We start from the raw sequence: 13454 nt of genomic DNA on the forward strand, positions 1-13454 counted from the left end.
TTTCTTGTTCTGTTATATATTATATCCAATATTTGCCCACATGGTGGGTGTCATGGTTCTCCCTGTAGCTAATAGCTTGCTAGCTGAGTGGAGCACATAATGGCTGTATCTCAGTTCTCAGGATTCAGGTTGTCAGTGACAGCAGAGGCCATAACAAACTGTTCTGAAATGAGACAGTCTAGTCCATGGAGCATTTTGCTATTGCGTCATTAGCTTTCCCCACCCATACCCCCTGTCACTTAGCAAGCTTCACAGCTGCACACAACACTCTAGCACTTCTCTACATTGTTGCTGCCCAAGCCCTACACTGTTAACAGTACAGTGAATAAATTCTATGCAGTATTTCACATCTTGGTGGTTTAGACGCTATGTTGGTTGGGTTGTTTGTTGTTATTCATAAATGTCTAAATTGATTTTCAAAGAATCCAGTACATTTGGTGCCAGTCAGCATCCGAAGGTAATTCCAGGACTTTGTTTCTTTTGGGATCAGGATTATCCAAAATATTACAGATGAATTTTCATGAAACATAGTGGAAGAGTGAGTCATGGTCCAAGATGGAATCGTGAAGATTTGGGTGATTCGGTGATCGATACAGGAGTTTATTTTGATTATTATTATTATTACCAGTATTACTTGTCACCAGGATTGCTCCAAAATTTGTTGAGCCATTTTCATTTTTATTTTTATTTTTTAACTGTTATTTAACCAAGTTAGTCCCATTGATCGAGACCTCTTTTGCAAGGGAGACTTGGACAATTATAAAGTTTCCAATTCACCTAACCTGCATGTCTTTAAATGTGCGAGGAAACCGGAGCACCCGGAGGAAACCCACACAAACACGGGGAGAACATGCAACCTCCACACAGAAAGGCCACCGGTGGGAATCGAACTCATGTCCTTCTTGCTGTGAGGCAACAGTGATAACCATTAAACCACCGTGCTGCCCTGCTCATTAAACTTGGTGGAAAAACAATGTATTAAATCATTATGCAGATTCAGTTTGATGTGGTGTATTTTTTGTTTTATTAACACCAGAGAGCAGTTTTATGATTTTGTAATGAAATAATGCAGGGATGTCAGGTTAAAAACAAACAAACCAACATGAGTTGATATCAATAAAGGGCTTTATTTTGCCTTTGTAGGGGTCTACACTTTTTTGAGTGCCCCTTTAGTTGTAAAACCTCCTTTGAATAACAGTGATTGAACTGATGCAGGAAGAGTAATAGAGTATATGTGTGGACATTTCCACCCTCATTCAGTAAAGACAGGATAAAAGCAAAGCAGCATTTCCCCATTTTTCTATCTATTCCCTCTCCTTTTCCTTCCTGTCTTCTCACTACTGTGACTTTTTTCTTTTACTTTTTACCCTCTGAGAGAAAAATCAATGGGTTGGGATCATATTTGCTGTCTAATGGCTGCAGCTTGAGGCACCACGGTTCTGTTGAGGGAGCAGTGTGTAACTTGAGAAGGGTGCCCCACCACCACCCCAAGCCCAACAAAAACTGCTCAGCCTCCCGACTGTAACGACTAAACATGCACCCGCAGCAATCAGAGGGCACTATCATACTAATAATACCACATTTTGTTGTATTTGTCAGACTGATCGTGTCATTATGTTTGAATTGTCCTGGTTGGTATTTGTTGAGTTGTGCCTTTGTGTTGTGTCTCTAGTTGCTTGGAGGTCTTTGGGGTGTGGCTGCAGTTAGCTTCCAGTGCAGCAGTGTCCTGCCCTGTCCTTTGAGACCAGCGCACACGCCGTCACACACGTGCACATGTGTAGACTCAGTGGCGTGTATTACAGGACAGCCTATAAATCATCAGAGCGCTTGTAGAGGGGAAGTTGTGACTGGAGGTCAGAAGGCTGCGATGTGAAGAGCGTCACGTTACGTGCAGCACGATGGATCCCAGCAAGGTCACCTTATGCTGCATTTACACATAGGCAGGACGCGTTACGAATGTCATATTTGCGTCATTCTTGGCACATTCCTGACATTCTTAATGTGACTTAACGCATCTGAATAGGTTTCTTAATAGTGCGTGTTGGTGCGTGATATTTGTGATTTTCGTGAAGCATGTTTTTGGCTGTCAAAAAATCTTCCACGAATGTCACGCACCACCGTCAATTAGCCTCATGTCGTGGAGGTCACAACTGAGCGTGTTGATCCGTCTTGATTAGTGATGATCCTTAATAGAGTGTGACAGCGTTCTTCTCTGACATGCGCACAATTAAACCCTGCTGCACTGCATTCAGTTTCATTGGTGCAGTATGCTGAAGAAGGACAGTGACGCCAAGTCGGCTAAAAGTCTCATTCCAATGCTCATCAGTGCGCTTCTGTAGGTGTTCCACCTGCTGCTGTGCATGATGTTTGGGAAAACGCGCAAGACGAGAGCCACGTGGAGCCACACATCTGGTTCTCTCCGTCTCCTCCTCCTCTCTACACCACTCCATGGCACAGAGCCCAACTAAGCATGCAGTCACCAAGTTCTTCTGCTGTGGATTTTGAGGAGCAAACTGGAGCGAACTGAATTGTTCAGCAGCTGATGTATGAATATGGGTGTGTGTGGAGACAATTCGCCTCATTCACAACGTGACAGAAGGTAATGATGCGCTGTTATGCGCAATATCGCGGAACAGCACAGAACATTATTCTTGACCATGCGTAATGGTTCCTGATAATTCGCCAGCAACACGTGCCATTAATCATAACGCGTGGTAACAGGTTGCAGCAGTTCCTGAGGACACCTGACGCCTCTGCCTCAAATCATCACATTCATGATCAGCGACCAAGAATGTGTACTTAGTGGTATTCGTGACTTGCCGTCGTTATATGTAAACGCAGCATTAGGTACACATCTCTCTTCAGATTTGTCTTCTTATTGTAGGTAAGGACCACGTGTGCCGTTTTGTGGGATGTGGACGCAACGACCGATTTAACTACGTGGTGATGGAGCTTCAGGTGAATCAACATGTTACAAACACTCACTTATGATTCTTCACACTTCTTCAGGCTTTATGACAGCATCAAATGTAAAAAGGAGAAGTACAGGAATGGAAATAATTTCAGTGTTGAGTTTCAAGTCCTGTATTTTCCAGAGTATAAGTTGCACCGGAGTATAAATCACACCCTTTTCTGTATTATAAACTAGTTCTGAGTTGAAAAATCGATTTGCCGATTTTAAATCAGTTCTCATTTTAATTCCCACAGATCGATTCATACATCCAATGATTGATTTTATATATATATATATATATATATATATATATATATATATATATATATATATATATATATATATATATAATATGCACTTCTTGCCAACATTATAACAGCATGCCTGAAAAAAATTATGTTGCAGTTGGGCCGTTACGCTGTTTCAGAGGGTGTGTAACTGGAAAAATTAAATGATCATTTCCCTACATTGATTATGGATGTGCTGCTTCTGATTTAGAAGCAGTTAAAGATGTCAATCAGTACTACCAGGACTGTTGTTGCGGGTAAGACAAGAGCATCGTCCGCTGTTAAATTCACACAGTAGTTTTTTTTCCGTTCCTCATAGCGTGCCGTTTCTGTGGGACAGCTGGTGAAAGTTCTCTGGCATCGACTGTCTGAGAATTTTTCCCATAGCTGCATTCTCCTGCTACAGGAGAAAAGTTCTCCGTCAGCATGCCTCGCAGGCGTGGGTTTTGTAGGGGAGACTGGGGCCATTATCCCTCTAATAATTCTTAAATTAATAACTCTCTGAAACACTATTGCCTGAATTTTGAGGGCCAAATTTTGTGAAGTACAACCCCTGGCAAAAATTATGGAATCACCAGCTTCGGAGGATGTTCATTCAGTTGTTTAATTTTGTAGAAAAAAAGCAGATCACAGACATGACACAAAACTAAAGTCATTTCAAATGGCAACTTTCTGGCTTTAAGAAACACTATAAGAAATCAGGAAAACAAATTGTGGCAGTCAGTAACGGTTACTTTTTTAGACCAAGCAGAGGGAAAAAAATATGGAATCACTCAATTCTGAGGAAAAAATTATGGAATCATGAAAAACAAAATAACGTTCCAACACATCACTAGTATTTTGTTGCACCACCTCTGGCTTTTATAACAGCTTGCAGTCTCTGAGGCATGGACTTAATGAGTGACAAACAGTACTATTCATCAATCTGGCTCCAACTTTCCTGATTGCTGTTGCCAGATCAGCTTTGCAGGTTGGAGCCTTGTCATGGACCATTTTCTTCAACTTCCACCAAAGATTTTCAATTGGATTAAGATCCGGACTATTTGCAGGCCATGACATTGACCCTATGTGTCCTTTTGCAAGGAATGTTTTCAGTTTTTGCTCTATGGCAAGATGCATTATCATCTTGAAAAATGATTTCATCATCCCCAAACATCCTTTCAGTTGATGGGATAAGAAAAGTGTCCAAAATATCAACGTAAACTTGTGCATTTATTGATGATGTAATGACAGCCATCTCCCCAGTGCCTTTACCTGACATGCAGCCCCATATCATCAATGACTGTGGAAATTTACATGTTCTCTTCAGGCAGTCATCTTTATAAATCTCATTGGAACGGCACCAAACAAAAGTTCCAGCATCATCACCTTGCCCAATGCAGATTCGAGATTCATCACTGAATATGACTTTCATCCAGTCATTCACAGTCCACAATTGCTTTTCCTTAGCCCATTGTAACCTTGTTTTTTTCTGTTTAGGTGTTAATGATGGCTTTCGTTTAGCTTTTCTGTATGTAAATCCCCTTTAGGCGGTTTCTTACAGCCAGGCCCCTGTAGTCGGTGCGGACCAAGGTAGCTTAGCCGCCGTTAGTTCCCCCCTGGCAGACCCCGTGCAGTCGGGAAGGCAGGCTGACTGGGTGACTGTGAGGAGGAAGCGTAGCCCTAAACAAAAGCCCCGTGTACACCGTCAACCCGTTCACATCTCTAACCGTTTTTCCCCACTCGACGATACACTCGCCGAGGATCAAACTCTGGTTATTGGCGACTCTGTTTTGAGAAATGTGAAGTTAGCGACACCAGCAACCATTGTCAATTGTCTTCCGGGGGCCAGAGCAGGCGACATCGAAGGACATTTGAAATTGCTGGCTAAGGCTAAGCGTAAGTTTGGTAAGATTGTAATTCACGTCGGCAGTAATGACACTCGGTTACGCCAATCGGAGGTCACTAAAATTAACATTGAATCGGTGTGTAACTTTGCAAAAACAATGTCGGACTCTGTTGTTTTCTCTGGGCCCCTCCCCAATCAGACCGGGAGTGACATGTTTAGCCGCATGTTCTCCTTGAATTGCTGGCTGTCTGAGTGGTGTCCAAAAAATGAGGTGGGCTTCATTGATAATTGGCAAAGCTTCTGGGGAAAACCTGGTCTTGTTAGGAGAGACGGCATCCATCCCACTTTAGAGGGAGCAGCTCTCATTTCTAGAAATCTGGCCAATTTTTTGGGATCCTCCAAACTGTGACTGTCTAGCGTTGGGACCAGGAGGCAGAGCTGTGGTCTTATACACCTCTCTGCAGCTTCTCTCCTCCTGCCATCCCCCTATTACCCCATCCCCGTAGAGACGGTGCCTGCTCCCAGACCACCAATAACTAGCAAAAATCTATTTAAGCATAAAAATTCAAAAAGAAAAAATAATATAGCACCTTCAACTGCACCACAGACTAAAACAGTTAAATGTGGTCTATTAAACATTAGGTCTCTTTCTTCTAAGTCCCTGTTGGTAAATGATATAATAATTGATCAACGTATTGATTTATTCTGCCTAACAGAAACTTGGTTACAGCAGGATGAATATGTTAGTTTAAATGAGTCAACACCCCCGAGTCACACTAACTGTCAGAATGCTCGTAGCACGGGCCGGGGCGGAGGATTAGCAGCAATCTTCCATTCCAGCTTATTAATTAATCAAAAACCTAGACAGAGCTTTAATTCATTTGAAAGCTTGTCTCTTAGTCTTGTCCATCCAAATTGGAAGTCCCAAAAACCAGTTTTATTTGTTATTATCTATCGTCCACCTGGTCGTTACTGTGAGTTTCTCTGTGAATTTTCAGACCTTTTGTCTGACTTAGTGCTTAGCTCAGATAAGATAATTATAGTGGGCGATTTTAACATCCACACAGATGCTGAGAATGACAGCCTCAACACTGCATTTAATCTATTATTAGACTCTATCGGCTTTGCTCAAAAAGTAAATGAGTCCACCCACCACTTTAATCATATTTTAGATCTTGTTCTGACTTATGGTATGGAAATAGAAGACTTAACAGTATTCCCTGAAAACTCCCTTTTGTCTGATCATTTTTTAATAACATTTACATTTACCCTGATGGACTACCCTGCAGTGGGGAATAAGTTTCATTACACTAGAAGTCTTTCAGAAAGCGCTGTAACTAGGTTTAAGGATATGATTCCTTCTTTATGTTCTCTAATGTCATATACCAACACAGAGCAGAGTAGCTACCTAAACTCTGTAAGGGAGTTAGAGTATCTTGTCAATAGTTTTACATCCTCATTGAAGACAACTTTGGATGCTGTAGCTCCTCTGAAAAAGAGAGCTTTAAATCAGAAGTGTCTGACTCTGTGGTATAACTCACAAACTCGTAGCTTAAAGCAGATATCCCGTAAGTTGGAGAGGAAATGGCGTCTCACTAATTTAGAAGATCTTCACTTAGCCTGGAAAAAGAGTTTGTTGCTCTATAAGAAAGCCCTTCGTGAAGCTAGGACATCTTTCTACTCATCACTAATTGAAGAAAATAAGAACAACCCCAGGTTTCTTTTCAGCACTGTAGCCAGGCTGACAAAGAGTCAGAGCTCTATTGAGCTGAGTATTCCATTAACTTTAACTAGTAATGACTTCATGACTTTTTTTGCTAACAAAATTTTGACTATTAGAAAAAAAATTACTCATAACCATCCCAAAGATGTATCGTTATCTTTGGCTGCTTTCAGTGATGCCGGTATTTGGTTAGACTCTTTCTCTCCGATTGTTCTGTCTGAGTTATTTTCATTAGTTACTTCATCCAAACCATCAACATGCTTATTAGACCCCATTCCTGCCAGGCTGCTCAAGGAAGTCCTACCATTATTTAATGCTTCAATCTTAAATATGATCAATCTATCTTTGTTAGTTGGTTATGTACCACAGGCCTTTAAGGTGGCAGTAATTAAACCATTACTTAAAAAGCCATCACTTGACCCAGCTATCTTAGCTAATTATAGGCCAATCTCCAACCTTCCTTTTCTCTCAAAGATTCTTGAGAGGGTAGTTGTAAAACAGCTAACTGATCACCTGCAGAGGAATGGTCTATTTGAAGAGTTTCAGTCAGGTTTTAGAATTCATCATAGTACAGAAACAGCATTAGTGAAGGTTACAAATGATCTTCTTATGGCTTCGGACAGTGGACTTATCTCTGTGCTTGTTCTGTTGGACCTCAGTGCTGCTTTTGATACTGTTGACCATAAAATTTTATTACAGAGATTAGAGCATGTCATAGGTATTAAAGGCATTGCGCTGCGGTGGTTTGAATCATATTTGTCTAATAGATTACAGTTTGTTCATGTAAATGGGGAATCTTCTTCACAGACTAAAGTTAATTATGGAGTTCCACAAGGTTCTGTGCTAGGACCAATTTTATTCACTTTATACATGCTTCCCTTGGGCAGTATTATTAGACGGTATTGCTTAAATTTTCATTGTTACGCAGATGATACCCAGCTTTATCTATCCATGAAGCCAGAGGATACGCACCAATTAGCTAAACTGCAGGATTGTCTTACAGACATAAAGACATGGATGACCTCTAATTTCCTGCTTTTAAACTCAGATAAAACTGAAGTTATTGTACTTGGCCCCACAAATCTTAGAAGCATGGTGTCTAACCAGATCGTTACTCTGGATGGCATTTCCCTGATCTCTAGTAATACTGTGAGAAATCTTGGAGTTATTTTGATCAGGATATGTCATTCAAAGCGCATATTAAACAAATATGTAGGACTGCCTTTTTGCATTTACGCAATATCTCTAAAATCAGAAAGGTCTTGTCTCAGAGTGATGCTGAAAAACTAATTCATGCATTTGTTTCCTCTAGGCTGGACTATTGTAATTCATTATTATCAGGTTGTCCTAAAAGTTCCCTAAAAAGCCTTCAGTTGGTTCAGAATGCTGCAGCTAGAGTACTGACGGGGACTAGCAGGAGAGAGCATATCTCACCCGTGTTGGCCTCCCTTCATTGGCTTCCTGTTAATGCTAGAATAGAATTTAAAATTCTTCTTCTTACTTATAAGGTTTTGAATAATCAGGTCCCATCTTATCTTAGGGACCTCGTAGTACCATATTACCCCATTAGAGCGCTTCGCTCTCAGACTGCGGGCTTACTTGTAGTTCCTAGGGTTTGTAAGAGTAGAATGGGAGGCAGAGCCTTCAGCTTTCAGGCTCCTCTCCTGTGGAACCAGCTGCCAATTCAGATCAGGGAGACAGATACCCTCTCTACTTTTAAGATTAGGCTTAAAACTTTCCTTTTCGCTAAGGCTTATAGTTAGGGCTGGATCGGGTGACCCTGGACCATCCCTTGGTTATGTTGCTTTAGACGTAGACTGTGTTTCATAATTATTGTATGGCCTTGCCTTGCAATGTGGAGCGCCTTGGGGCAACTGTTTGTTGTGATTTGGCGCTATACAAGAAAAAAGTTGATTGAAGTTGATTGAGTTGATTCGGTCACATACGTTGACTCCAGTTTCCTCCCATTCGTTCCTCATTTGTTTTGTTGTGCATTTTCGATTTTTGAAACATATTGCTTTAAGTTTTCTGTCTTGACGCTTTGATGTCTTCTTTGGTCTACCAGTATGTTTGCCTTTAACAACCTTCCCATGTTGTTTGTATTTGGTCCAGAGTTTAGACACAGCTGACTGTGAACAACCAACATCTTTTGCAACATTGCGTGATGATTTACCCTCTTTTAAGAGTTTGATAATCCTCTCCTTTGTTTCAGTTGACATCTCTCGTGTTGGAGCCATGATTCATGTCAGTCCAATTGGTGCAACAGTTCTCCAAGGTGTGATCACTGCTTTTTAGATGCAGACTAACGAGCAGATCTGATTTGATGCAGGTGTTAGTTTTGGGGATGAAAATTTACAGGGTGATTCCATGATTTATTCCTCAGAATTGAGTGAGTCCATATTTTTTTCCCTCTGCTTGGTCTAAAAAAAGTAACTGTTACTGACTGCCACAATTATTTTTCCTGATTTCTTAGTGTTTCTTAAAGCCAGAAAGCTACCATTTGAAATGACTTTAGTTTTGTGTCATGTCTGTGATCTGATTTTTTTCTACAGAATTAAACAACTGAATGAACATCCTCCGAGGCCGGTGATTCCATAATTATTGCCAGGGGTTGTAGTATTAATATGTTGCATAACTAGACAATCAGGTAACAGCACAAAAAAAAGTTTCAATAACACTAACCCAAATCGATATCAAATCGAAATAATCGATTCTGAATCTTAAGAATTGGAATCAAATCGATTATTGAAATTTGAATCGATACTCAGCCCTATTATAAACTGTTTAATTTGGGATTGTTATGCATTATATAGTGTACTTTTTATAATTTGTGTTTATTCTTTTATCATTAAAGTTTATTTTGATTAGTGCTTTGATTCCTGAAAAAAGCCTTATATAAAATGCCCTTCAAAAGTATTGGAATACTTCTTAAAAAGAAGACCTGAAAGTTTAGCTACAATTTGCCAGAAGGTACATCTGAGATACAAGCCTAGCTTTGATGCTTTAGTGAAACAAATTCCTCCTCTGTACCACTTTATCATGAAGCTGTATAACTGGGGACACAAAACGCAAAACATGCACTATGCACAATTTCTCCAATCACAGCCACAGAAGCCTATCGCCTCTTCTGGGTTGTCTGGGTGTCTTGGTGTCTTTCCTCACTCTTTTTCTTCTTGCACAGTCACTCAGTTTTCTTCATAATCGATGTAAATAAAGTCCAAGACATATTCACTGTCTTGGAAATGTTCATGTGTCCATCCCCTGACTTGTCTGAAGAAAACTGTCAATAAAACTGATGATTTACAGGTATCATACCAAAGCGTTCCATGACTTATGCAACCTATCATCTTGACGTTTATATTTTTAATTCATTTATATCAAGTTGTATAGATTTGCTTTCAGTTTGAGTTTAGGGAAGATAGTTATAGTTAGTTAATTTTTTATATATATATATAATTATATATATATAATTATATATATTATATATATATATATATATATATATATATATATTATAATTATATATATATATATATATATATATATATATATATATATATATATATATATATATATATATATATATTGTATTTAAAATGGCATAAACAAATTAAAATGTGTGAAATACCAAGTGTTCCAATACTTTGGAGGGCACTGTAAATACTTATTGTAATTCTTCTTATTATTATTATTATTTTTTTTTTTGCACTGGAGTATAAATTGCAGTACATCCCAGACTGGTAAAAAACAAGCAAAAAAAAAAAGAAAAACAACAACAACAACAAAACGCTACTTATGTTCCAGAAAATACGGTACATCAACTGCAGTTTTTTTTAACTATACAGTGGGCCTCATACAAGAACCCATACCCACAGATTTATTTGTAATTGGTGTGTATGGGGTGTTGTCCCATATTGATACACCCCAGTTAGACACATCCAGAATTGTGGACCCATTAACAGAAACAAGCAAGTAATTGCATGTGCACATATATTTTACATGTATAAACTACCAGAACCAAAAATATACTCTTTTTTTAGTTTTTAAGGGAAATTATCTTTTGCTAAAAAATTGAAAAGCTGTTTCTGTGAAATTCAGTCAGAATTGTTGCCATAAATATGTCATCCTCGAAAAAAAAAATATGTTTAGAAATATTTCACTGGACAAAATTGTTTGAAAGAAGATTAAAATGTACGCTTGTAAAATATGAAACATTCACAAAATTCTTTAATAAAACTACACAAATAATTTCTCAGCTACAAGCTGGTGCACTGGTCAAATTTTACAGTTATTTTATTGTATATACTTTTCATATTGTTTTTAATGGACTCTTATTCATGGATGTGTAATTTTTAATTATAAAAGCACTTTGAAATGTATAATCTGTACCAGAAAGTTCTATACAAGTGAAGTTTTATTGTTATTACAAATCTTTACAAAAACAAAATACAAACATTAGTACACCAAATGCCAACTGGGACGCCTCCAACAGTATTGCGTCTACCTGGACCTAAACTGTATGGGAGTGATTTGATTTGATATGATTTAAGAGAACTTCCCATATTCATAATTTTGTTGTATTTTGAATTTTTTTCATAGGTATGAACAAAATATTAAGGGGTCCAGATCCATAGTCTGAGTCATAGTTTGCTGTCATCCAAACCTACATTTCAGTCATTTATTATATATTTCATTGCTTTAAAGCAGCTCTATTTGTAAATTTCACATCATAATAAATCTGAAGTTGTCCTATTTAATTCTACAACATCATTTGTGATATTTTAAAATAATTATTCATTTAAGACAAAATATTCATTAATTAGTACCACAATGGGGAAACTCAAAACTCACTCAAGGTTAAGACAACCTGATTGTGAGGTGTAACGTTCCTTGTGACAGATTTTCTATTACAAATTCTTTTAAGTGTCACAGAGCACGGTGTCCTGAGTGGACATCTCTGATATGTATGGGTGGGGCATGTAGCTTTATTCTGCCATTTTGGCACAATACTTGTGGTAATTCACTCATCTTTTGATTACACGCTGATTTACAAAGAAGCAGGATTCAGGCGGTTTCTCTGGATTTGCAAACATTTGCTCAAGCTGACGTGTGCACGTTCGTGTGAGCCCATTGTACTAAAACCGTATGAGAAATTAAACAGACAAAAATGTTAATGCGTGAGGCCCGTTGTCACATGATGCATATAAGAGATGTATGAAAATAGTTTGAATTATTGTGTCATGCATTTGAGGTTCTAATACCAAAATACAACTTCATGTTGAAAGAGTTTTAAATGTTTTCAGTGTTGTTTAATTTGGATTTGTCCAATAGTACAAAAGTAGTATTGTGTTGACATCCAACTACATCATATTTCATTGGAGCAGATAAATTTATATTTGTCCACACGTTTTTGCCATTTTTGTAATAAAGAATGCTTTAGAAATGTTTTTGTGTTGCTGCCATTAAAGAACCACACCAGATAAACGACCCTAGTACTTGTGCATTTTCATTAACTCTGTGAACCAGTGAGGTCCGGCTCTGTGTGGAACTCTATGTGGTAACACATTTGACTGTTTGATTGAATTGATCAGATGCTGTTAGCTTTGCTAGCTTTTGTATATTTTTTGGCTCTCAGGGTCGTAACCTGGCGGACCTGAGGAGAAGTATGGCCCGGGGAACCTTCAGCATCAGCACCACATTGCGTCTCGGCCGCCAAATCCTAGAAGCCATCGAGAGCATACACTCTGTTGGCTTTTTGCATCGCGACATCAAACCAGTAAGTTTGGAAACGTGGTGGTGCTGCACGCTGTCACTTTTAACACTTCGGGTCCCCACTTTCTATAGCCACCTTGAGATTTCATGAATTTGATCCCTGCTTTGGCGCGCAATTCGCTGTGCCAATGCGTGTCATTAGATGGTACGCTTGAAAAGCCACCTTGACACCTGCACAAATTTGATCCCTGCACTGGCATGCAGTCTTGCATGCCGATGAGTAAAGTTGTAAACTGTGCACGGCCCTGCGTGCAATAACACACATCGACCCATAGTGACACGCAGTGTTTGCGAATAGGTTGCACAATATTCACAACTAGTTCACACAGGTTGTACGAAATTTATGCCTGTCAGAAATGTTCAAGATTTAAAAATTTTCTTTGCGCACTGCCACGCAGCTTCGCACAGTTTACAACATTTTACCATGACTTTACTCATTGGCACACAAGAATGCATGCCAGTGCGTGGATCAAATTTGTGCAAGTGTCAGGGTGGCTTAATAGTTACCTACAAGTTGTGTTTGTCCAAATGTACAAATATTTTTGTTCCTATGGCGTTTGCTGTAAGTCAGTAAACAGATAACGCTGGCCACCAAAAATTATTGTTGAAGTATATTCATCTATCATTAAACAGTTGTGACCTTGACTTTAACCTTTCAAAATCACCTGTGGTCAAAGGCCATATGACCAACAGCAAAGTAATATATAACTTCATATTCATGTTCAGGGTTCTAGCTAGCGCAAACTTGCATTACGGCCCATTATGCTATAATTTTGGACCGTTATGCTTATTTTGGACCGTTGTCATTTTCAATACAGCGTCTGTAATCAACCGTTTCTGCAGCGCGATTCCAGTTTGAAGCGTGGCTCTTTGATTTGCTGCTCTTCAGAA

General features: G+C 39.0%; 1 protein-coding gene across 2 annotated transcripts in view; it reads left to right on the forward strand.

Moving 5' to 3' along the window:
* The window catches only part of ttbk2a (tau tubulin kinase 2a), a 44510-nt gene that overhangs the window by 16821 nt on the left and 14235 nt on the right, over nt 1-13454 (forward strand). For both annotated transcript variants that reach the window (XM_034159996.1, XM_034159997.1), the window contains 2 exons: nt 2885-2958; nt 12427-12567. In XM_034159996.1, the coding sequence (XP_034015887.1) occupies nt 2885-2958; nt 12427-12567 (215 nt within the window). The remainder of the gene's footprint in view (nt 1-2884; nt 2959-12426; nt 12568-13454) is intronic.

Source organism: Thalassophryne amazonica, chromosome 19 (assembly GCF_902500255.1).
Source record: "Thalassophryne amazonica chromosome 19, fThaAma1.1, whole genome shotgun sequence".
NCBI lineage: Eukaryota > Metazoa > Chordata > Actinopteri > Batrachoidiformes > Batrachoididae > Thalassophryne > Thalassophryne amazonica.